This window comes from Staurois parvus, unplaced genomic scaffold, assembly GCF_062004578.1.
Source record: "Staurois parvus isolate SC_StPar_1 unplaced genomic scaffold, SC_StPar_1.0 ptg000097l, whole genome shotgun sequence".
Lineage (NCBI taxonomy): Eukaryota > Metazoa > Chordata > Amphibia > Anura > Ranidae > Staurois > Staurois parvus.
The window spans coordinates 1859807-1880190 of NW_028317893.1; the positions used below are offsets into that span (position 1 = coordinate 1859807).

Sequence of the window (20384 nt, forward strand, 5' to 3'; positions counted from 1 at the left end):
TGCACACTGCAGAGCTCAGTGAGGAGAGCTCAGAGAGCTGATTGGAGAGAAGGGGCACACCCCCTTCCACACAGGAACAGAGCTGAGTCTGTAAATCTGCTGGAGGTATCTCCTCTGTCACCATTTTTCCCTTGGGGTCAGGAAACTTGTCAGCAGTGATTCATGCTGATAGCAGAGGGACAAAGCAGCAGACATAAATTACACTTAGTGGACCTTATTGAGAAAAGTGCGCACTACAGAGGGATATGCTTTGTTCATATTTCATGTCTGAGGTTTACAACCAATTTAAGTAGAATCCTGTAAGGTATCACATGCTCCCCACCACCTGCATCTAATAAATGAGCTGTAAAACGCAGGTCACAATGTGTGAAACTTTGCAAAGTATAACAGAGAATAAATAGTGATATCAGCTTTACTGTAAATACACCCCTTGGATCTTGCACAAGAAAAAGACTTTGTGTTGTCATGTGACAGCGTTGGGCCAATCCCCAAGTACCAGCCGTTTCTCCTACAAGACATAGGAGAAAGAGTGGTGAGTCCTATGTCTCTCTTCATACCTGGAGGTACATATTATTTCTGTTCACTTCTGACTGTTATAGTCAGAATGGCTTAAATACTGTTTTGCAGTGGTTTCTATCCTATGCAAGTATGTTCTATCTTTCTTTGCTTGTGAAACATTTTATGTTGTAATACTTAATCTACATTTCACTTTGTATGTCTGCACAGGACCAATGCAAGAAACAGTATATGATTTCTGGAGAATGGTGTGGCATGAAAACACAGCCAGCATAGTTATGGTCACCAACCTGGTGGAAGTGGGCAGGGTAAGCAATATTTTATGGTCTAACATGATCTTTAGTTCAGTATACCTCAGACATGGTTCTTAAAGGTAATGCATGGTGTTTTTATGTATACCTATTTATTATGTTTAGGAATAAAAGTATCATTTTAAAAAATGCATTGTAAGCAAGGTATACAGTAAACATTGCATATGGATATTTCATATTTACAGAACGCCTTCAATTAGTAGGTAGAGATCCAGGCTCTTTTTTGCATTTCTGCCAAGCTGTCCTTAACTGCTTACTGCTTTTACCTGTTGTATACAGCCCTCAGTAGTTCTATTCACACTAAACTGAATGAGTCACAGGACTCTCCCCACTCCCATTCTGTCTGTGCAGATTGCTTTATACCATGTTTCAATCAGAGACAGAGAATCTAAAAGGAAACAGCTTCTGATGCTTATGATGTACTTTGATATTTTATTCTTTCAAACTTTTTATGGGTGAACCATGTATCAAAATGTAGCACATTTTTTGGAGGAAAATAAAGTGGTAGATAAATAGTAAGTTCAGAAGCAATTTTGGAATTTGGAAGTCAAGTTTGCCACATTGCTGGGTAAGTGTATTAATTACTGACACTTTAAAAGAGCAACATACTACAAAAGCAAAAATATTCATGTTAGCTAATGTGCCTTGTATTATTTCACTTCACTGTTGCTTTTAGATTTAAATTATTTTTTTGTTACATTAATTAGGTGTAATCCTCCACCCTACTGTCAGCTAAACATGCTTGTAGATTATGCATTGAAGTGAACCTGACGTATAATAAATGCTCAAGAAAAAATACTCACTAAGTGAAGAAACTATGATGGAAATGATTTACTAAATGAATAAGATTGCTTACTTTTGAAATTACTTTGAAATAACCAATAAGAAGCTGTGTCCACTTCATGCCTCAAATTGTTGTTTTAAAAATTATACAGTACTTTTTAAAATTCATTCAGCTTAATAGGGTATTCAAAGCAAAAACACATTTACTTTATTTACTAAGCTTTATGACCATTCATATTTTTCTATTCCTTTATTATCAAATACAGTGTTTCTGCCTTTCGCTGTAGAAAAATTTGCATTGTTGTACAGAAGCCCCTTAACCTAAGCACAATTAGCAAATCGGCCTTAAATATAATGCAGGCTCTTCATCTGGGAATAGGAGTGACACCTACACTGCCTTGTTGCTGGCAAGCGTCAGTTTGCAACCACTGATCCTATTTGATTTTGCAGTTTTTCTATTTCTCTATATTTCTATATGTTTTGTACTAATAAACTTGACACTTACAAATCTTAGGACCTCATTTGAACTCTGCTAGTTGTTTTGAATGCCCACAAATTGCTCTTTCACTGCCTTGTTTCTGATTGGTAGTAAACCTAATAAGAATTTAAGTGTATCGAAAGCCATTTTTTGATAGGATGGTGATGGGTTAGAACCCCTGTTAGGCTTATATTTCTTTTTGTGCTCCTGTGAGGGAATATGCAACATTTTAAGTTGCCACATGAACAGGAATAGAGAGAAAAATGTGAAATGGGGACACTTGTGCCAGTGAAAAATGTCAACCACAAGCTTAGGGCTGCATTGGACAATGCGATCCCAATGCAAAGACAAACCTGCTATCCATTATTACCGACAGCCGCAGGTTATGGCACTGTTCTTTTTTGGTGTGTACATGCTGCATTTAAATATAGCTCAACATGCTGTAACATGTTACAATGGGTCACAAAGCACTGTGACGTATGTTAACCGGTTCCCTACCACCCTATAGCAGAACTACTGCTACAGGGTGGAAGGGCAGCGCAAAATCACGTGTACACACATATATATATATATATATATATATATATATATATTGTTGCCATTGGTGGCTACAGCTGTCAACCACCGGGTCCCAGCCAGAAATTCCCCACCGACACCCGGTGATCGCCGAGGAACACCGACAGAGGAGAGGACTGTATGTAAACAATACAGATCTCTCCCCTGTCAGCACCAGCATGCTGCTTTGTATTGCTCTGCAATACAATAGCAGAGCAATACAAAGCAGCATGCTTACACAGTAAAACAGCACACAGCACAGAGTTAATCCTTTGATCGCCCCAGATGTTAACCCTTTCCTGCCCAGTGTCATTAGTACAGTGTCAGTGCTTTTTATTAGCACTGATGACTGTATTAATGTCACTGGAGATGTCAGTGACAGTCGGTCCGCCCCCAGTGTCAGAATGCATATACAGTGAGGAACAGAAGTATTTGAACACCCTGCAATTTTGCAAGTTCTCCCACTTAGAAATCACGGAGGGGTCTGAAATTCACATTGTAGGTGCATTCCCACTCTGAGAGACAAAATTTAAAAAAAAAATTCAGGAAATCACATTGTATGATTTTTAAAGAATTTATTTGTCTTGCACTGCTGAACATAAGTATTTGAACACCTAAGAAACAGCAAGAATTCTGGCTCTCAAAGACCTGTTACTGGGCCTTTAAAAAGTCCACCTCTACTCCACTCATTAATCTAACTTAGTAGCACCTGTCTGAGCTCTTTAAAGACACCTGTCTACCCCACAGTCAGTCAGATGCCAACTACTACCATGGGCAAGACCAAAGAGCTGTCAAAAGACACCAGAGACAAAATTGTGGATCTCTACAAGGCTGGAAAGGACTACGGGGCAATTGCCAAGCAGCTTGGTGAAAATAGATCAATTGGAGCAATTGTTAGAAAATGGAATAGGCTAAAGACGACTGTCAGTCTCCCTAGGACTGGGGCTCCATGCAAGATCTCACCTCGTGGGGTATCACTGATTATAAGAAATGTGAGGAATCAGCCCAGAACTATAAGGGAGGAGCTGGTCAATGACATGAAGAGAGCTGGGACCACAGTTTCAAAGGTCACTATCGGTAGAACACTACGACGTCATGGTTTCAAATCATGCATTGAACGGAAGGTTCCCCTGCTCAAGTCATCACATGTCCAGGCCCGTCTGAAGTTTGCCAATGACCATCTGGATGATCCAGAGGAGGCATGGGAGAAAGTCATGTGGTCAGATGAGACCAAAGTAGAACTTTTTGGTCTAAACTTCAATCATCGTATTTGAAGGAAAAAGAAGGATGAGTTGCATCCCAAGAACACCATCCCTACTGTGAGGCATGGGGGTGGTAACATCATACTCTGGGGGTGCTTTTCTGCTAAGGGGACAGGATGACTGCACTGTATTAAAGAAAGAATGAATGGGGCCATTTATTGTGAGATTTTGAGCAACAACCTCCTTCCCTCAGTCAGAGCATTGAAGATGGGTCGTGGCTGGGTCTTTCATCATGACAACCACCCGAAGCACACAGCCAGGATAACCAAGGAGTGGCTCCGTAAGAAGCATATAAAGGTTCTGGAGTGGCCTAGCCAGTCTCAAGCCCTAAATCCAATAGAACATCTTTGGAGGGAGCTGAAACTCCGTGTTGCTCAGCGAAGCCCCAAAACCTGACAGATCTAGAGGAGATCTGTGTGGAGGAGTGGGTCAAAATCCCTGTTGCAGTGTGTGCAAACCTGGTCAAGAACTACAGGAAACGTTTGACCTTGTCAGGGCTCCGGGTATGACCAGAGGTGTGTGGACTGACACAGGGAAACGCAGGCTTCAGATATGGTATAAACAATATGATTTATTAAGACTAACAATACAAAACGCAGTGCAAAACTAAACATAAACACAGTGCAAACAAACCAAACCACCTACAGATAACAATACGTACAATGCAAGAGTCGTCAGGCAGGCCGGGTCAGTAGCAAACGGGCAAACGGAGTACCAGGAACAGGCGGGAGAGTGGTCGGGGTCACAAGCTGGGTTCAGTAACTCACGGGCAGCGCGGTGCAGAGGGTCAGGCAGAGAATGGTCAGGGTCACAAGCCAGGGATCAAACAGGAGAAGTCAGCAGAGGTCAGGATCAGGCAGGGTCGGCAACAAGTCAGGCAGGAACAGGAACACAGGATACAAGATACAGGGGCCCATGGAAAAACACACACCAAGGCCCTGGCTGTGAGTCTGGCCATTCCTTAAATACAACCCCTGCAATCAGCTTCAGGTGTTTCGCTGACTGCAGGGGTGAGTCTCTGATTGCTGAGAGCACCCGCTGGCCAGCCCTGGTACTGCAGCCCACAAGGCAGGTGAGTCCCACCATTATTGGCAAGTCCATTCCTGACAGACCTCTGTAATTGCAAACAAAGGCTTCTGTACCAAATATTAACACTGATTTTCTCAGGTGTTCAAATACTTATGTTCAGCAGTGCAAGACAAATAGATTCTTTAAAAATCATACAATGTGATTTCCTGAATTTTTTTTTTTAATTCTGTCTCTCAGAGTGGGAATGCACCTACAATGTGAATTTCAGACCCCTCCATAATTTCTAAGTGGGAGAACTTGCAAAATCGCAGGGTGTTCAAATACTTCTGTTCCTCACTGTAAGTCACTGATCCTCGCCATTACTAGCATAGAAAAAGAAAAAATTCCAGTATATATACCGCCATTTTTAGACTCTATAACTTAGAGCAGAACAGATCTTGGCCTAAATTTATGACGAAATTTGATTTTTTTTAAACATTTTTTACTGGATGTTTTATAGCAAAATGTGAAAAATTCGTTTTTTTTTCGAAATTGTCAGTATTTCTTTTGCTTATAGGGCAAAAAATAAAATCCGCAGAGGCAATCAAATACCACTTAAAGAAAGCTCTATTTCTGGGGAAAAAAAGGACATAAATTTAATTTGGGTGCAGCATTGCATGACCGCGCAATTGTCAGTTAAAATAACGCAGTGCTGTATCGCACACAATGGCCTGGTCAGGAAGGGGGGTAAATCCTCTGGAGGGCAAGTGGTTAAGAAAATAATAAATAAAGATATTTTGGTTCCTGCTGAGAAAAAAAAGAAAAATGCATAGCAATGCAACGCAACAAAAAAAGAACATCATCCCAAGTGAGTTTAACGTGAATCGATGCACATTACACATAAGTGGTGTGAATCCAAGCTAAGGAAAATCTCTTCAGTGGGATACAGATGAAAGAAAACTGATAGAGATTTTAACCTTTTCCCTCCAAAATGAAAAAAAAAAGTTTTGGCTTTATATACACTTTAACTTTACTGATATGTTTGTATTTGCAGTTTAATTGCTCCTAAGTTAACTTTAACATATGATGTTTTGGTTATTTTGTACCCCTTGTTAATATAGTGAAGGTATTGTTATTGTGAAGATAAAACAAATCTGTATTTAAATCCAGCTCCAGGAAAGCTTTTGCTCAGGAAGTCCTAATTGCTCATCTAGATGTTTCTGTCTAGGGGACAGGGAAAGCACTTTTACTTACCTGATCCTCTGTTCTTCTGGCACGTGGTGCTCCCCGGCACTCTGGTATTGGGCTGTCTGTCAGTGTCCTCAAGTCCAATACCCTGCATTGGTCTTGATGACATCAGAAGACCATAGACTGCCTGAGGATTGGGGCGGGGGAAGCAGCAGGGAATGGTCCAGGTCTAGCAGTGCAGAAGAGCCTGTGAGAGTGCAGAATTGGGTAAGTGAAACTGCTGTACCTGGCTCCCGGACAGAGATGAACAGTTAACCTTTGTAGAGTGGGCACAGCCCCACTGGAAGGGAGGTTGTTTCGTTTTCCTGGAGTTCAGATTCAAAAGATGCTAATGGCTACATCATTCAAACAGTATGAAGCCAGCGAGGCATAGGGTAGTGGAACTGCCCAGAGAAGACTGCTCACATTTTGTCTTAATATTCAGAACCAAGAGCAGTCTGGTTCCTTTTTTAATCATTCAGTAGGGGAATGAAATGGAGAATATGTTATGGGCAAAAACAGCAACTGTACCTTCATATAGTTTGATGACACAATATATTCCAAGCCACGGCCTTTATTTATGGCTAGTACAGTAGGAGATTAGGACCATAGAAAATGACATGCTAGAGGCATATATATATATATATATATATGCCCCAAAAAGTTATTCTTTTCTGCCATCTCTTATTTGAGATGAAGAGATGAATTCTAATATAAATCAGTCAAGTTTTTTTTTTTTCAAGCTCTGCTCCAGACACAGTTTTCTATACACAAAGAAAAATGCTTTAATTTTCTGATTACACCTATGTGTCCTAAGGCTCTTGAAAAAGTGAAGGTATTTTGCTGCAGCACAATGTAATAGCATTGAAATGAAAACAGATATGTCTCCTGATAATTGCATTGAAAGCTGCTTCCCATCTCATACCAGAGATATCAGTCTTTAAATCTACTTAATGATTTAAATTGATTTTTGAGCTTCATTTTCTTTCAGCGTCTGCCAGCCGCTGTGCAAAATCCCATTTACAGATCGTCTTTGCTACAGCTTTCTTAGATAACATTAAACAGTGTGGCATTGAGTGGGTTAAAGCCTAGATGCGCACACGTTTCCACAGATTGACAAGGGCAGTCCAATCATATTTGTCACTCCTCATATCTGCACGGAACAGGTTAGTTTCATACGGGATTGGCCATAAGGCTTCTCTGCATCTGGCACCTGCTGTAGAATTTTCCCCGGCAGGGGCTGGTACACCTGTCGCTGCTTGTCATTATCTGAAACTTCTTTGACAAGCTATGAATCGCTTACTGTCCATGACAACTCCAACAAGGGACCTTTGTCATACTACTGGCACCTACACACATTACCACACCTGGCATTTAGCTAATGTCACAAGATGGTATTGTGTTCTTGAAGATCTGCCTTGACACCTGTCAGTTATACCAAGTGACTTGGAATCCACTTACATCCTGTAGGGTTTATTGTACTAATGTATCATTTTATTTAAATGAAGCAAGAAGCAATGCAAATATCCTTTGTGTGTTCTGTAGATTTGCCCACCAGAAACCATGCAGGGCAACCTCCCAGCTCCCACGGGAGAGCTTGCTCTGGTAATTTAGGCTAATGATTTCTAAATATGTTAAGAGAGTTTTAAAAAGGCCTCATTAGACTGTGACTGCTTATGTAAAAAGGAAAACCTAAATGAAGCTCTTAAGGCATTTACAAATGTTATTAATTTGTCCTGTGCTGCACTGATAAGAGGCGATAAAATGATTTCATTCATACGAGAGGTTTATATTGAGAAGTAAACACATTAGTCAACTCTTATGAATGAAAAGCTGAAAGCGGTATCGATCTTTGACTTGCCGTTTATTTGCCTTATTCTTTTTCTTAAGTCAGCTTCTGCTTCTTTTTCTCCCTTTTGTGTTGTGATCTATCTTCTGTAACAAATTGGAGAGAGAAATATCAACACAGGTGTTTTTTACACTTTTCTATCATTTGATACCAATTCGCTTCATATTATGAGAAAATTGCTTGACTAGTGACAAGAGGAGACAGAAGAAATTGCAGATGGCTGTCCTGGATCGTTCTGTTAAAGGTTAATGCTATCCTTGGGTGAAGATGAGAGAGATAAATTTCAGTATTAAACCTGAAGGTGGCCATACAGGGGCAGATTATGGTGAAAGATCAGAGAGTTATCTGTTTTTGAAATGACCACTGAGCTTATATGACACACCAAGTTTCCTTCCATTTTGAGCAGTCCTCCTTCTAAATGCCATTTGACACAGGACTTTTTAGCAAGCTGGCAAGGAATTTTTGCTGTCTAGAGTGAGAATGCGATCCATGGATTCACCAATAAATGATGAGATCAGAGTGTAAAAGCAAATATGTCTTACAGAACTGACATTTTCCAGTTAGAACACCATAAATATATATTTTATTGTGAATCTTATTCAAATTGCACAGCCTTTAGTTGTTGGGGGTCCATCATTTCTTTGGGCAACTCCCTCATGAAAGAACCAACATTTGACTTCTCAGATTCCTTCTTGAAAAACAATACCACTTCAGCAGAATAGTTACATATTAGCAAAGGCAAAGGGAAAAGGATGGTGGGAGTTGCTATTGTAAATGTTAGTGTTCTTCAGGAAAGAGTAACTCCACTTTTGGGGGAAATAATAGCAAATAAAAAAAATATAGCATATACAATCGTTCCACAAGCCTTGTTGCACTTTAACGTTATTAAAAAGTATCTTTCCCTTTCAGTCTGCAGTTGATGTCATTTTCTGTAACATTCAAAGCAATATGGCAAGCCTAGAGGCATTCTGTATAGAAGAGGTGTACAGAGTTTGCCTAGAAAAGTAATTTCCTGCTTATGTGATTGGTTCACTGATTTTCCCAGTCTGCACTAAGATACATAAGTCACATTTTAGGCATCCCCTGCAATAGGATATTTTATGGAGAAATACTCTCCAAGCATTAAATACTTCTAAGGTAATGTTTTTCCTGCAACTTTTCACATTAGAACACCGAGAGTGAACCAGGTGATTATATTGAACCAATCCTCTCTATGCAGAAGCAGTCTGCAATCAACCTGGTGAAACAGACAGCTTTTTCTTCACAGCAACAAAAGATAGAAATCTGCTACAAAGTTTGTTAAAATCCCTGCAATGTACATTGATCAACAAGAGGGGATTGTTTTTTTCTCAACAAAAGTGGAGTTACTCTTTGAGCCTCTTCATGTGAAGTTCATATATATGGAGATTGTTTACGCTTTTTCATTTCTTCGATCAGCAAGGGGCAGCAGAAGCTCCTGAGCCCATGGTGAGCTTCAGTTTAGGTTGAGCAGTCTTCAGGTTAGAGCAAGTAAGTATGCAGTAGTATATGAGAGTAAGAGGAAATGTGGAAGTTTGCAAGTTCTGTATGGTCAGGATACTAGTACAGTGCAACAAATATGTGTCTGATCATGTATACTATATAAGATCTTAAACAGAGGGGCATTTTTTTCTGAACACAGAGAACATTGTTTTCAAGTTCCCAAGTAATGAGATACTGTCAGCCCTGCACCCAACATTCCATTACATTCTTTATATCACACACTTAATATGCACAAGCATATTTAACCAAAGCTCGACAGATGCCAATAACTTTTATACTAAAGGTGAAAAATAATTTACAGATAACAATATGCACGAGTATGGAGTTGATAGTATTGATTTGTATCTTCCATGATTTGCAATAAACAGAAAACAAAATGGCTGCAGGGCATGAAGCAGGGTGAGACCAGCACTTAAAACCAAGCTTTCACTAAGAATTAAGATATGTAAATGCTTACAGCAGCCTTTTTCTCACAAGATTTTACCAAGGACAGGCTGTGTGGGTGCTTAATAACAATAGAAAGAAACCCTGTGAGTGAAGAACTCACTGGAAAAGAAGTCCTCAAGAGAACAGAGCTGTGGCTTAAAGCACAATGTTTATTGAAAATGACATAGTGAGTACAAAAACTGACAATGCCCTCCACCCTGCACTATAAAATAATGACAACGTTGCCATATGGTAAAACACCCACCCGGGCACACAGGTCCACACTCCACACACACAACACACTCAAATGGCCAATACAATGAAGAACCATGAAACCCAAGAGGTCACATGACACCTAATGGGGATCAAGGGAGATGTAATGAATGGTGAGAGAATAATGTGGACATGGCAGTCAATTAGGAATGATATGGATACTGGCAGGATCAATCTTATGAATGGTGAGGCAGACCTGATCGGTCCTCAAAGGTTACATATAAGTGTATATAGGATGGATCCTTGTAATTCTATAGAGGGCAATCCTCAAACTTCTCATGTATGGATAATAGTCATCTAGATAGTGACACAGCACGCTGTTCTCACAGGGTAAGCAGAATGATCCCCAGTGAATGAGCATAGCTGGACGACCAGAACGGTACACTTGTGTTTGGATAGGAGACAGTGGTTGCAGTTCACTAGCACACGCAGACCAGTCCCTCAATCCTTGATGAAGCCATATAGATGCATGACAGACCCGTATAGTTCCCGTGAGGGACAGTCCACTAAATTGTCCACGGTTAGAAGTGATAATGGCAATATTGCCAATATATATACTTAACAGGTTGAAATGGCAGGATAAGTGGTGCAGGAGACAGTGGGTGAGTTTATATGCAGAGTTATAGTGAATCACTGTATACCAGTGATGGAAACACAGACATCTGATATGTGTAGCTCAGCCGAGCAATTTGCGATTGATGCGGACTTCCCTAGAAAATTGATGCCTTAGTTCAAGAACGATGTCCGCTCACCCAACCATATGCCGTCATCTATGATGGTCACTTCCCACTACTGAAATGGTGCTGTAGAGGCATGCCATGTAGTTATACCTGGATGGAAGGTCTGCAAGATGATCTGGTGTGTGTGGTGCGGTGCATTCAGATGGTAGAGCCGCGTGGAAGGACCTGGATGTCGGGGACGCAGGAGTCACGACGCTGTGACGTCAATGCGTTTTGCCCACTGAGTCACATGAGCTTCTTCAGGATTTAATAACAATCAAATCATGGTACCGAGTCATGGTTACATGGTATTGTACCATGTTGTGGTTACCAAAACAAGGAATTATGACCAATATTAGGTAGTTAGTGATGGTGGCTTTTCAGGAAGGTTTGTTGAATGTCTGAGCTAAAAATGTGTATGGAATTTATTAAAGTATATAAAAAGGCAACACTCTCTTTGGTTTTAAATAGAGTGGGGAAGGACTGTCTATATCCCCTTGGATAGATTTTCTTTCACTTCCTGTTTTGTGGATACAACAGTAAATGAAATTATATCCCTCTTAAGTGAGGGAAACTCTCTATTAGACAGTTGTCACCAGAACAGATGTTCCATTGGAAGATTTCCCTTTTTGTTGTTCTGGTGACAACTCATAAATTTGGTCCCCAGTGGGAGAATAAGGAGATGACAAGTCCCCAGTGGGAGTACAGGCAGCAATAACAAGCTAACACCATGCAAAATATGTTCCTTGATGTGGGTTACTAATCAATTATGTCCATTGATATTTCCAATGTATAATGCATCTTCTGCAGTTCCCTGTACACTGTTCCATGTAGGATTCATCCTAAATCTTCTATACTGCAACAACTATGATGTAGCGTGTGTATGTCACATGTTGCAGCAGCTGGCCATATTCCTCTCTCATCCATTGAGGGGCACAAAATCCAATTCAGAACCAATGAATTATAGTGCTGCCAACAGGAGGAATGGACACTAGGCATATGCAAACATTTTAGCTTAGTGTCCTACAGGGTAAATGTTTTTTCTCAGCTTTGCTGATCCAAACTTTGTATGGTCTTCTTCAATAAACAGCTGCAGATAAATTCACACCAGACCTTTCTAGCTGTGGCTAGTCTTCCTTGTTAGCCATCAAGCCACTCTTTGCAACAGATCTACAGAGCCATCCCCTGCAGGACACCTCTGGAGGTATTTAATACTGGGTTCTGCATACCAGGGGTCTGGAGATTTCCAAAGCCAGAGCTGTGGCAGAGGCAGTAAAGTGTTATTAAAGCTTCCAGTTTTTCTTAAATTAAAATAACAAACGTGTTACACTTACTTACTCTGTTCAATAGTTTTGCACAGAGTAGCCCTGATCCTCCTCTTCTGGGGTCCCTTGCAGTGCTCTCGGCACCTCCTCTTCGCCACGTGCAACCACAGGATGCTGCTTCCTGTGGTGGCACTCATGCAGGCTCGCGTATCAAAAGACGCAGACAGCGGGGCTCAGACCCACCCCCCGCTCCCTCATCACAGGATTTTATTGACAGGAGCAGGATCCAATGGCTCCCTCTGCTATCATTCTGCCCAGCGAGGAGGTACAAAGTTGGGAGATGTTCTGCTCTTATGCGCATTACTGAATCGAGATCAGGCTCAGGTAAGTAGAAAGGGGGCTGGGAACCTCTGCAACAGAAGGTTTTTTACATTAATGCATAGAATACATTAAATTGATTGTAAAGGCATATTTTGTTTTAAAGGACAAATATGGTTTTGCACAGAGCAGCCCCAATCCTCCTCTTCTTGGGTCCCCCGATGGCACTCCTGGCCCCTTCCTCCTGCCAAGTGCCCCCATAGCTAGCAAATTGCTATGGGGGTACCCAAGCAGGCTCGCTCCCGAGCCACTGCTCTGAGTGTCCATTCACACACAGCTGCAGCTCGGCCCTGTCCCCATCCTTTCCTCATTGGCTCACTGGCTATGATCTCAACCAATGAGGAGGGAGAGAACTGGGACTGCAGAGTGCACATTGCTGGATCGGGATGAGGCTCAGGTAAGTATAAGGGGGACTGTGGGGGCTCAGGTATAGAATGCGTGAAAGTAAAAAATCTTGAGCCTTTACAACCACTTTAAAAAACCTTGAAGCCACTTTAACTTTTGACCCAGTCTGTGAAAACTCACACTTATGTGATGGGGCTGACAGTACAGGCCTCTTTCTTTTATTCCCCTAGGATCTGGGTACCTTTACATACCCATTCTACAGCAGTCACTGATGTCCTAGGGTGTTTTCTCCTGGACCCCTTCCTTGCATGCCAAGGATTAGGTTAATGAAGCAGAGGCTTTCTTCTTTTTATTTAACTTTGTATAATTAAAAAAAGCACTGACACCCCTATTAGCTACTTATTTGGGTTGAAGGCTGGCTCAGGGGTATTTGACCATTTCCCAATAACAATACCTTTCCTGATGCTGACATAACTTTATGCCAGTGTGTGTAGAATTCTGAATTTTGATTTATTAAATGATGACGGGTCTGAGGGAACAGAAAAATCACAAACAATCTTCCTGACTTGTGATGCTCAAAATATGCAAAGTTGTTTATAGATGACAGTTTTATGATAATGTGGCAGTAAAAATTCCATAATAAAAAAAATACTATAAATAATACAAACATTTGAAAATGTCCAGATTTCAACATTGCATTAGTTAAAAAAAAAACTCCTAAGTTGTCTTTCCCAACAGCCTTTTTATAGGGCTTTGAGCACATAAACTAGTGTAGGTGTTGTTTGTGCATCCTTTATGATTCATTTCACATTACTAAACATTTTAATTCAAACCAAACCCTTTGGCTGCAACAGACCTTCGGCCTGAAATTATGTTTACAAGGAATCTGTAAATTGTTTACTGACTTCTAAATAATTTTAGAAAAACACGTACGCTTACATCTGCCTGTGTATTGTAGAAGAGTTGACAGCTCTTGTTGCTAGTATACAGAAGCATGGGAATGCACGTTCCCCTCATCCCCGAAATAACTACACTTATTTAAATTTAAATAGTGACACACACACAATATTTCTTCTTTTGGCATAAAATTTTGGCCACGGCACTTTTTTTGGTAATTACAGTATAATTTATTCAAAACTCCTACACTTTAACCAATTCAATACCGTGCAATTTTACACCTTCCTGCCCAGGCCATTTTTCAGGTTTCAGCGCTCTCACACTTTGAATGACAATTGCGCGGTCATACAACATTGTACCCAAACTAAAATTTTATCATTTTCTTCACACAACTAGAGCTTTCTTTTGGTGGCATTTAATCATTGCTGGGGTTTTTATTTTTTGCTAAATTAACAAAAAAGTCCAAAAATTTTGAAAAAAAAACACGTTTTTCTTTGTTTCTGTTATAAAAGTTTGCAAATAAATAATTGTTCTTCATAAATTTAGGCCGAGATGTATTCTAGTAAATGTTTTTTTTGAAAATAACCCAAATTAGGATGTATTTTTTAGTTTGTAGGAAAGTTATAGAGTTCACAAACTATGGTATAGATCTGAATATTGATCAATCCTGAAGTACTGACAGCCAATCTAATTTCTTGAGTTCCAAGAATGTCCGAATAGTATAGATATCCCCCAAATGACCCCTTTTTGCAAAGTAGACAGTCTGACGTACTTCATAAGAGGCATTGGGAGTTTTTTGAAGTCGTATTTTTTTTGTCATAAATTTTGGAAAAAGAAAAAATAAAAAAAATTATTTTCACTATTTTTTTTTTTACATACTGTCACCAGTGCAGTACAGCGTCATCATATAACTGGCATGGCGGTGATCAGGGACACTGACTGGTGACAGTGTGAAAAAAAATATATTTTTTATTTTTTTTATTTATTTATTTTATTTTAGATTTTTTATTACTTTTTTTTCTTTTTTTTAAGATTTTTTTTTCATATTTCACTATGTCCAAAGTAGTACAATGTTACCATAGTAACATTGTACTACTTTGGGGAAGTGATCAGTATTTTTTTTTTTTTTACACAATTTGCTTATCGCAAAGAATTACTTTGCTATAAGCAAGCATTTACCTGAATGACATTGATTCATTCAGGGTTTTTTTTTTTGTGCTTAGCTGTGATTTGGCCACAGCTAATCACATGACATGTGCATGTGATTAGCTGTGACCATTCACAGCTAGGCAGTAGTATACAATGGATGGCATGAATGAAGCCATTGTATACAACTGTCATTTGACCTGCTGTGATTGGTCACAGCAGGTCAAATGGTACCGGCAACGGGGGCCGGTACTCAAATCTGTCATCGGCCGTGTCCGAGGTACATGGCCAGTGACAGATCGCGCTGCTGTGCGGCTCTGCAAGCGCGCGAACTGCGCATGTGCGGGAGGATGCCATATGGCGGCCTCCCTGACAGGTAATGCATTTTTGCGGACGCCATTTGGCCATAGGCCGGGCATCAAATGGTTAATTATCAACCATGAATAAACTTGCTCAGTCTTTTAGGACTCAAGCTATCTGAAATAATAATCTCAATAAGTCCCCTTTTCTATAGAAAAGGTGACACAAACCACATAAACAGTGCCTTGCGACAAGGGAGGAAGGGTGGGAAGCCCATTGCCAACTCTGACCAACTGTGAGAATTCTGTCATGGGGTGCCCTTTATATAATGAGCCCCAAAAAATTCCAGAATGTTCCAGGTCACGTGATTTTCCCCGCTTTTTCCAAGGTCACGTGGTTATTCTCTTCCTGCTTTTTTCCCTGTCAGATTTCTTAAAGGGGCCTTAACCTAATTCCTACTTATTCCTGAGGAGAATGTTTTTTTTTTTAAATTAAATTAAGGGATGGTGTCCGCATGCCCATGCTTTCGGGCTCATATGTTAGAGCCCTTGTTTTTCATTCTAGCAGGAGAAGTGGAAAAAGCCTGAACTTTTTTTTTTTTGCTGAAACAGCAGCACGTGTGACATCTGTACATGCCACTCCTCGACTTGTCTCGCATACCTATTCCAAGGCAATGACTTAGGGCAAGGGTCTCCAATTTTTTCAAACAAAGGGCCAGTATCCTGTCCTTCAGACTTTAGGAGGGCTGGATTAGGGCCAGCAGGGGTAGAAAATGTCCTGGTCCCAGCATCAGTGAGAATGAACATGGCCTCAGGGTTGATGGTCAGTAGGAGGATGAGTAGTGCCCCATCACTGGTTTTATTGGGAAGATTAGTACACCATCTTTGGTTTCAGTGGAAGTACTGTCCCATTGTTGGTCTCAGTAGGAGGAATAGTGCCCCAAGGGCTGAATAAAGGGTAGCAAAGGGCCATATCCAGCCTTCAGGCCACATTTTGGAGACCCCTGACTTAAGTAATAGTTGTAGCCTTACTAGCCCAAAACTAGAATATGAAATATGAGTCAGGGACTTGCTACTTCTGTCAGAGCTTAATTGCACCAGTGGTAAGACTGCTTAGAGGAAGAATGGTGATCCAAAAGGGAAGCAAGTATGCATTACTATGCTGACTACACATATGCTTTATCAATGTCATGATGGACATCTCAGGCATTTTGTTTTGCTTTGATAAACTAAGACTGCTGTTATTGTGGTTGTAGCTTTACCCTAGATTTGTTGACAGGAAACTTTCATCTATAACCTACTTTACTGTAAGTATGAAATATTGCAGAGACGTGCACCTAAAGAGCAGCTATTTTAAGATTGTTCTTAGGCATAGATAAAAGAAAAACTGTACATTCTGCAGGACATAAGTAGACAGAAGTTTACAGGGGAGGACAGAGTGGACTGTCATATATGTCAGTATATGAATACTTTTTTCAGCAGTTTTTATTGGGTTGGCATATTCAGGACTATCCTTTTGGTATGCGTGCATTTTGGATTTTCTCCTAATCTATCAACAAAACACATGTGAGAAGGAATTACCATCTGTAATCACAGTGGTAGTCCAGCGGATCGCAGAGGATATTTAGTCAATATGTGAATGTTCATACCAGCAGGTGCATGCCAAGGTGTTACAAAGGTGTAAAATTGCAGTACTTGCTTTTTTTTTCCTTGTTTTTAAACTTTATTTACCATGACACTTCATTTACCCTATGATATGTTATAATGTGTCAGAACGTGTCATGCAGAAATGAAACATATCCTACACATTGATGTGAACCACAGCAATAGGACATAAGGCAAATTGCCCTATCTGTGCATTGGGACTTGGGTTATTACTGAACCCTTAGGAATAACATTATCATAGTAAATAACTCCACTACAAAGAATACAAAACAACTGTTAAAGGAAAACTTTCAGGCTAGGTTCACACTAATGCGGTGCAGTACATCGCATGTGATTCACACAGGAACCACGCCGCATTCCTGTGCAAATCACATCCTATTTGTGTGCAGTCGGAGCCATACATTTTGTATGACTTAAATCGCATTGAACCCGCGCCAAAAAGGTGCAGGACCCTTTTTTGGGTCCGCACTAGAATCGGATCGCATGTGTATTCACACCTATGCGATCCGATACTGCAAATTGCACCGCGGTTTGCGGACCAATTTGGGGTGTTGTTAATTTAACATACACACCCGCATCAGTCCGCATGAACAGGGTGCGATTCTGATGCAGTGCAGATTTCGCACAGAAAATGCATCAGTGTGAACCCAGGCTCACGGTTTATGGTAGGTTTTATTTTACATTTTGTTTTATGATTGTTCTTAGGGCTCCATGCACACTATCGTTTTTTTTTTTCTTTTAAGCGCAAAAAACGCTGGAAAAAACACTGGATAAAAAATGCTGTTAATATCATATTTAGTAGCGTTTTAGTAGCGTTCAGAAGCATTTAGGAGTGTTAACGTTTTATTCGCAATTTTACAGTACATGTCGTGAAAAAAAGCTAGAAAAAAGCTCTTAGGAGCATTTTAGTAGCGTTTAGTAGTGTTTAGGAGGGTGTAGCATTTTTTTCTGCTGGAACAACACACCAAAAAACTCTACAAAGCTATTTTTTTTTCTGCTTCTAGACGCTGAAGCTCAAAAAATGCTAATAGCCCAAAGTAGTGCTCGTGGACACGTAGGATAACACTGTTTAGCTTCTAGGAGCAGAAAAAAAGGCTAACAACAGCTTCTAGGAGCTTAAAAAATGCTATGTGCATGGAACCTAAATGGGTGTTTTCTTGTATTTTGTATATTTTCTTTTTCTTTACAAATAAATTTATTTATACAGGGTGCACCTATGAAAAATAATTTTCAGAGCACAATGTCATTTTGTAAAGAGATAGCGCATTAAGCGCTGTTTGCCTATCTGTCTCCGATGGAAACATTTTGAGTTAGGTCTGAAGACAGCAAGCAAAGATGGAGCGGGAGGGGGATGAGTTACTTCTCTGGCTACATCAGGTGTGTATAATTTTTTTTTTAGCTTGAGCTACTGAGCTCTGTAAACTACAGACTGTTTCAGAAAACAAGTGATGCTGGAGAACAAGCGAACAAGTCACCATTGTGGTCTAAATATATGAAAAAAAAAATCATATGCCTAGTCAGAAGACTGCAGGATTTTAGATACAAACTATTTGAATCTACACTGGAAACATAACAATGGTCCTTGAAAATGGCATGCACAACCTAACCAATGCATGTTTCATTTGGTTATACTGTGTTTTAATGAAGAGAGTAAAAAGTGATTCTAGAGTTTTTTACTAAAACTGGAGAGAGCATAATCTGGTGCAACGCTGCCTAGAAACCTATCAGCTTCCAAGTTTTAGTGCCAAAGCTTAATTGAACAAGCTGATTGGCTACCATGCACAGGTGCAACAGATTCAGAGTGCTCTAGTTTTAGTAAATCTACCCCTCTGAGTCACACATTATTACAGTTGAAACGTGCCTATGTAGCTTAGTACTTAGTAAACAATTAGTTATCCTTTTGTACAGAAGCAATTGAGTACTGTCTGTGATACTTTTTGTTATTTGCACTAACATACAGTTTTTTGAGGACAATCTTTTAGAGTATGTTCACTTACTATTAACGTTGTATTAACTCTCCTTTTGTACATAAATCTTAATTTTCATAAATCTAATTTTTATTCATTATTTCATTTGTACCATTTTTTAAATCTGTCAGACTAAATTGTGATATACAGTACATGGCATACATATTAATCATCAGTAACACAAGCTGACAGTTTATGCTGACAATATATTTTTTTTTAATTCAACAGACATATCTATCCCTAATCTTCCAAAAGACTTAGAATCTCATTGTAAATTTTTGAATTTCATGGTTATTCTATCTGAATCTGAAGTTAGGTACATTAGTCTCCACAATTCTAAGACCTCCTCATTGGGTTCATACTTACCTTTTTAGTGGTAGCAAGATAATTTTAGATATTTGGGAATACATCTCATGCTACAGTATGTCTTGCCCGTCTGTTTATAAATTAATGTACTCCTTAGAATTCTTATTCTATATCAGAAACTACCTATACAAATCATTTTTTTAAATTTTTTAAAATGGTAAACAAGATCTCTAGACAATTTATTGGAATTCAAAAGAAAAATCTCCCACTCAATATTAATACAATTAAAGAGAGACGGGGATTACTCTTTTGACATAGGTTATAAACTGGACGTTAGCTGAAAAAAACAAAACAAATGCACCATTATGGAGAAAACCATAGTGGAATAGATCTCTCAAACAACACTTTTGGTATTATGTCAGTGAGATCTTCTGCATAGGTTAAGCTGGTCTGAGATGGATCGAATCTTAGCTGGTTCAGCAGGGATCGATCCATCTATGGGCAGTCTGGTTGTCCCGAAGTCAATCCATTGATCAGCTTTAGTACAACCAGCCTGTCAGGTTTTTTTCATGAAATCGTTGCCAGTGGCTATAGCTTCTAGAAGTGGTCATTGTGTTCTGTTGGCAGGGAAGGCTCCCCACCTGCAGAGAGATTCTCTCATAAGTACTGACTGTATCAAAAGAAGAATTGAGCAACTTTTTTTCCTTCCACTCGTGTATGATCTATGGCTTGTCTTACTCAAATAGATGTACAATGTACTACTAATGTCCATTACTGGGTATAATATGTTTCTACCAGGCTTGAAGGATACAAGCATTTACATCACATTTGTAATGGTCAATCACTGCTACCATTAGTAAATTTAAGGTTCTTTTTTAGGAAACTCATGGAGGTAATTCATTTTATACATTCTCTTTCTTGGCCTTTCAGGAAGATAGTGGACCGAAATCCCTCAGAGGCTCTTATCAGGTCTTTTGTATCATGAATGAGACACTCCACTTTTTCCTGGTTATTTGGAAGAATAGCAAGGGATTTAGGCACTACTTTAACCAATGAAAAAAATTGAGGATGTCAAGGTTATTTCATACTTCTTCTATAAATGCAAAATTCAAGGCATTGACTTTTAGAGTGTTAGTACACTGGTACCTATCCCCATTGTGCATTGCATCATCTCCACAGTTTATTCAT

At 39.7% G+C, this 20384-nt stretch overlaps 1 protein-coding gene across 10 annotated transcripts in view; it reads left to right on the forward strand.

The window, feature by feature from the left end:
• The window catches only part of PTPRM (protein tyrosine phosphatase receptor type M), a 998088-nt gene that overhangs the window by 905754 nt on the left and 71950 nt on the right, over nt 1-20384 (forward strand). For all 10 annotated transcript variants that reach the window (XM_089670974.1, XM_089670978.1, XM_089670975.1 and 7 more), the window contains one exon: nt 727-824. In XM_089670974.1, coding sequence (XP_089527100.1) covers nt 727-824 — 98 coding nt within the window. The remainder of the gene's footprint in view (nt 1-726; nt 825-20384) is intronic.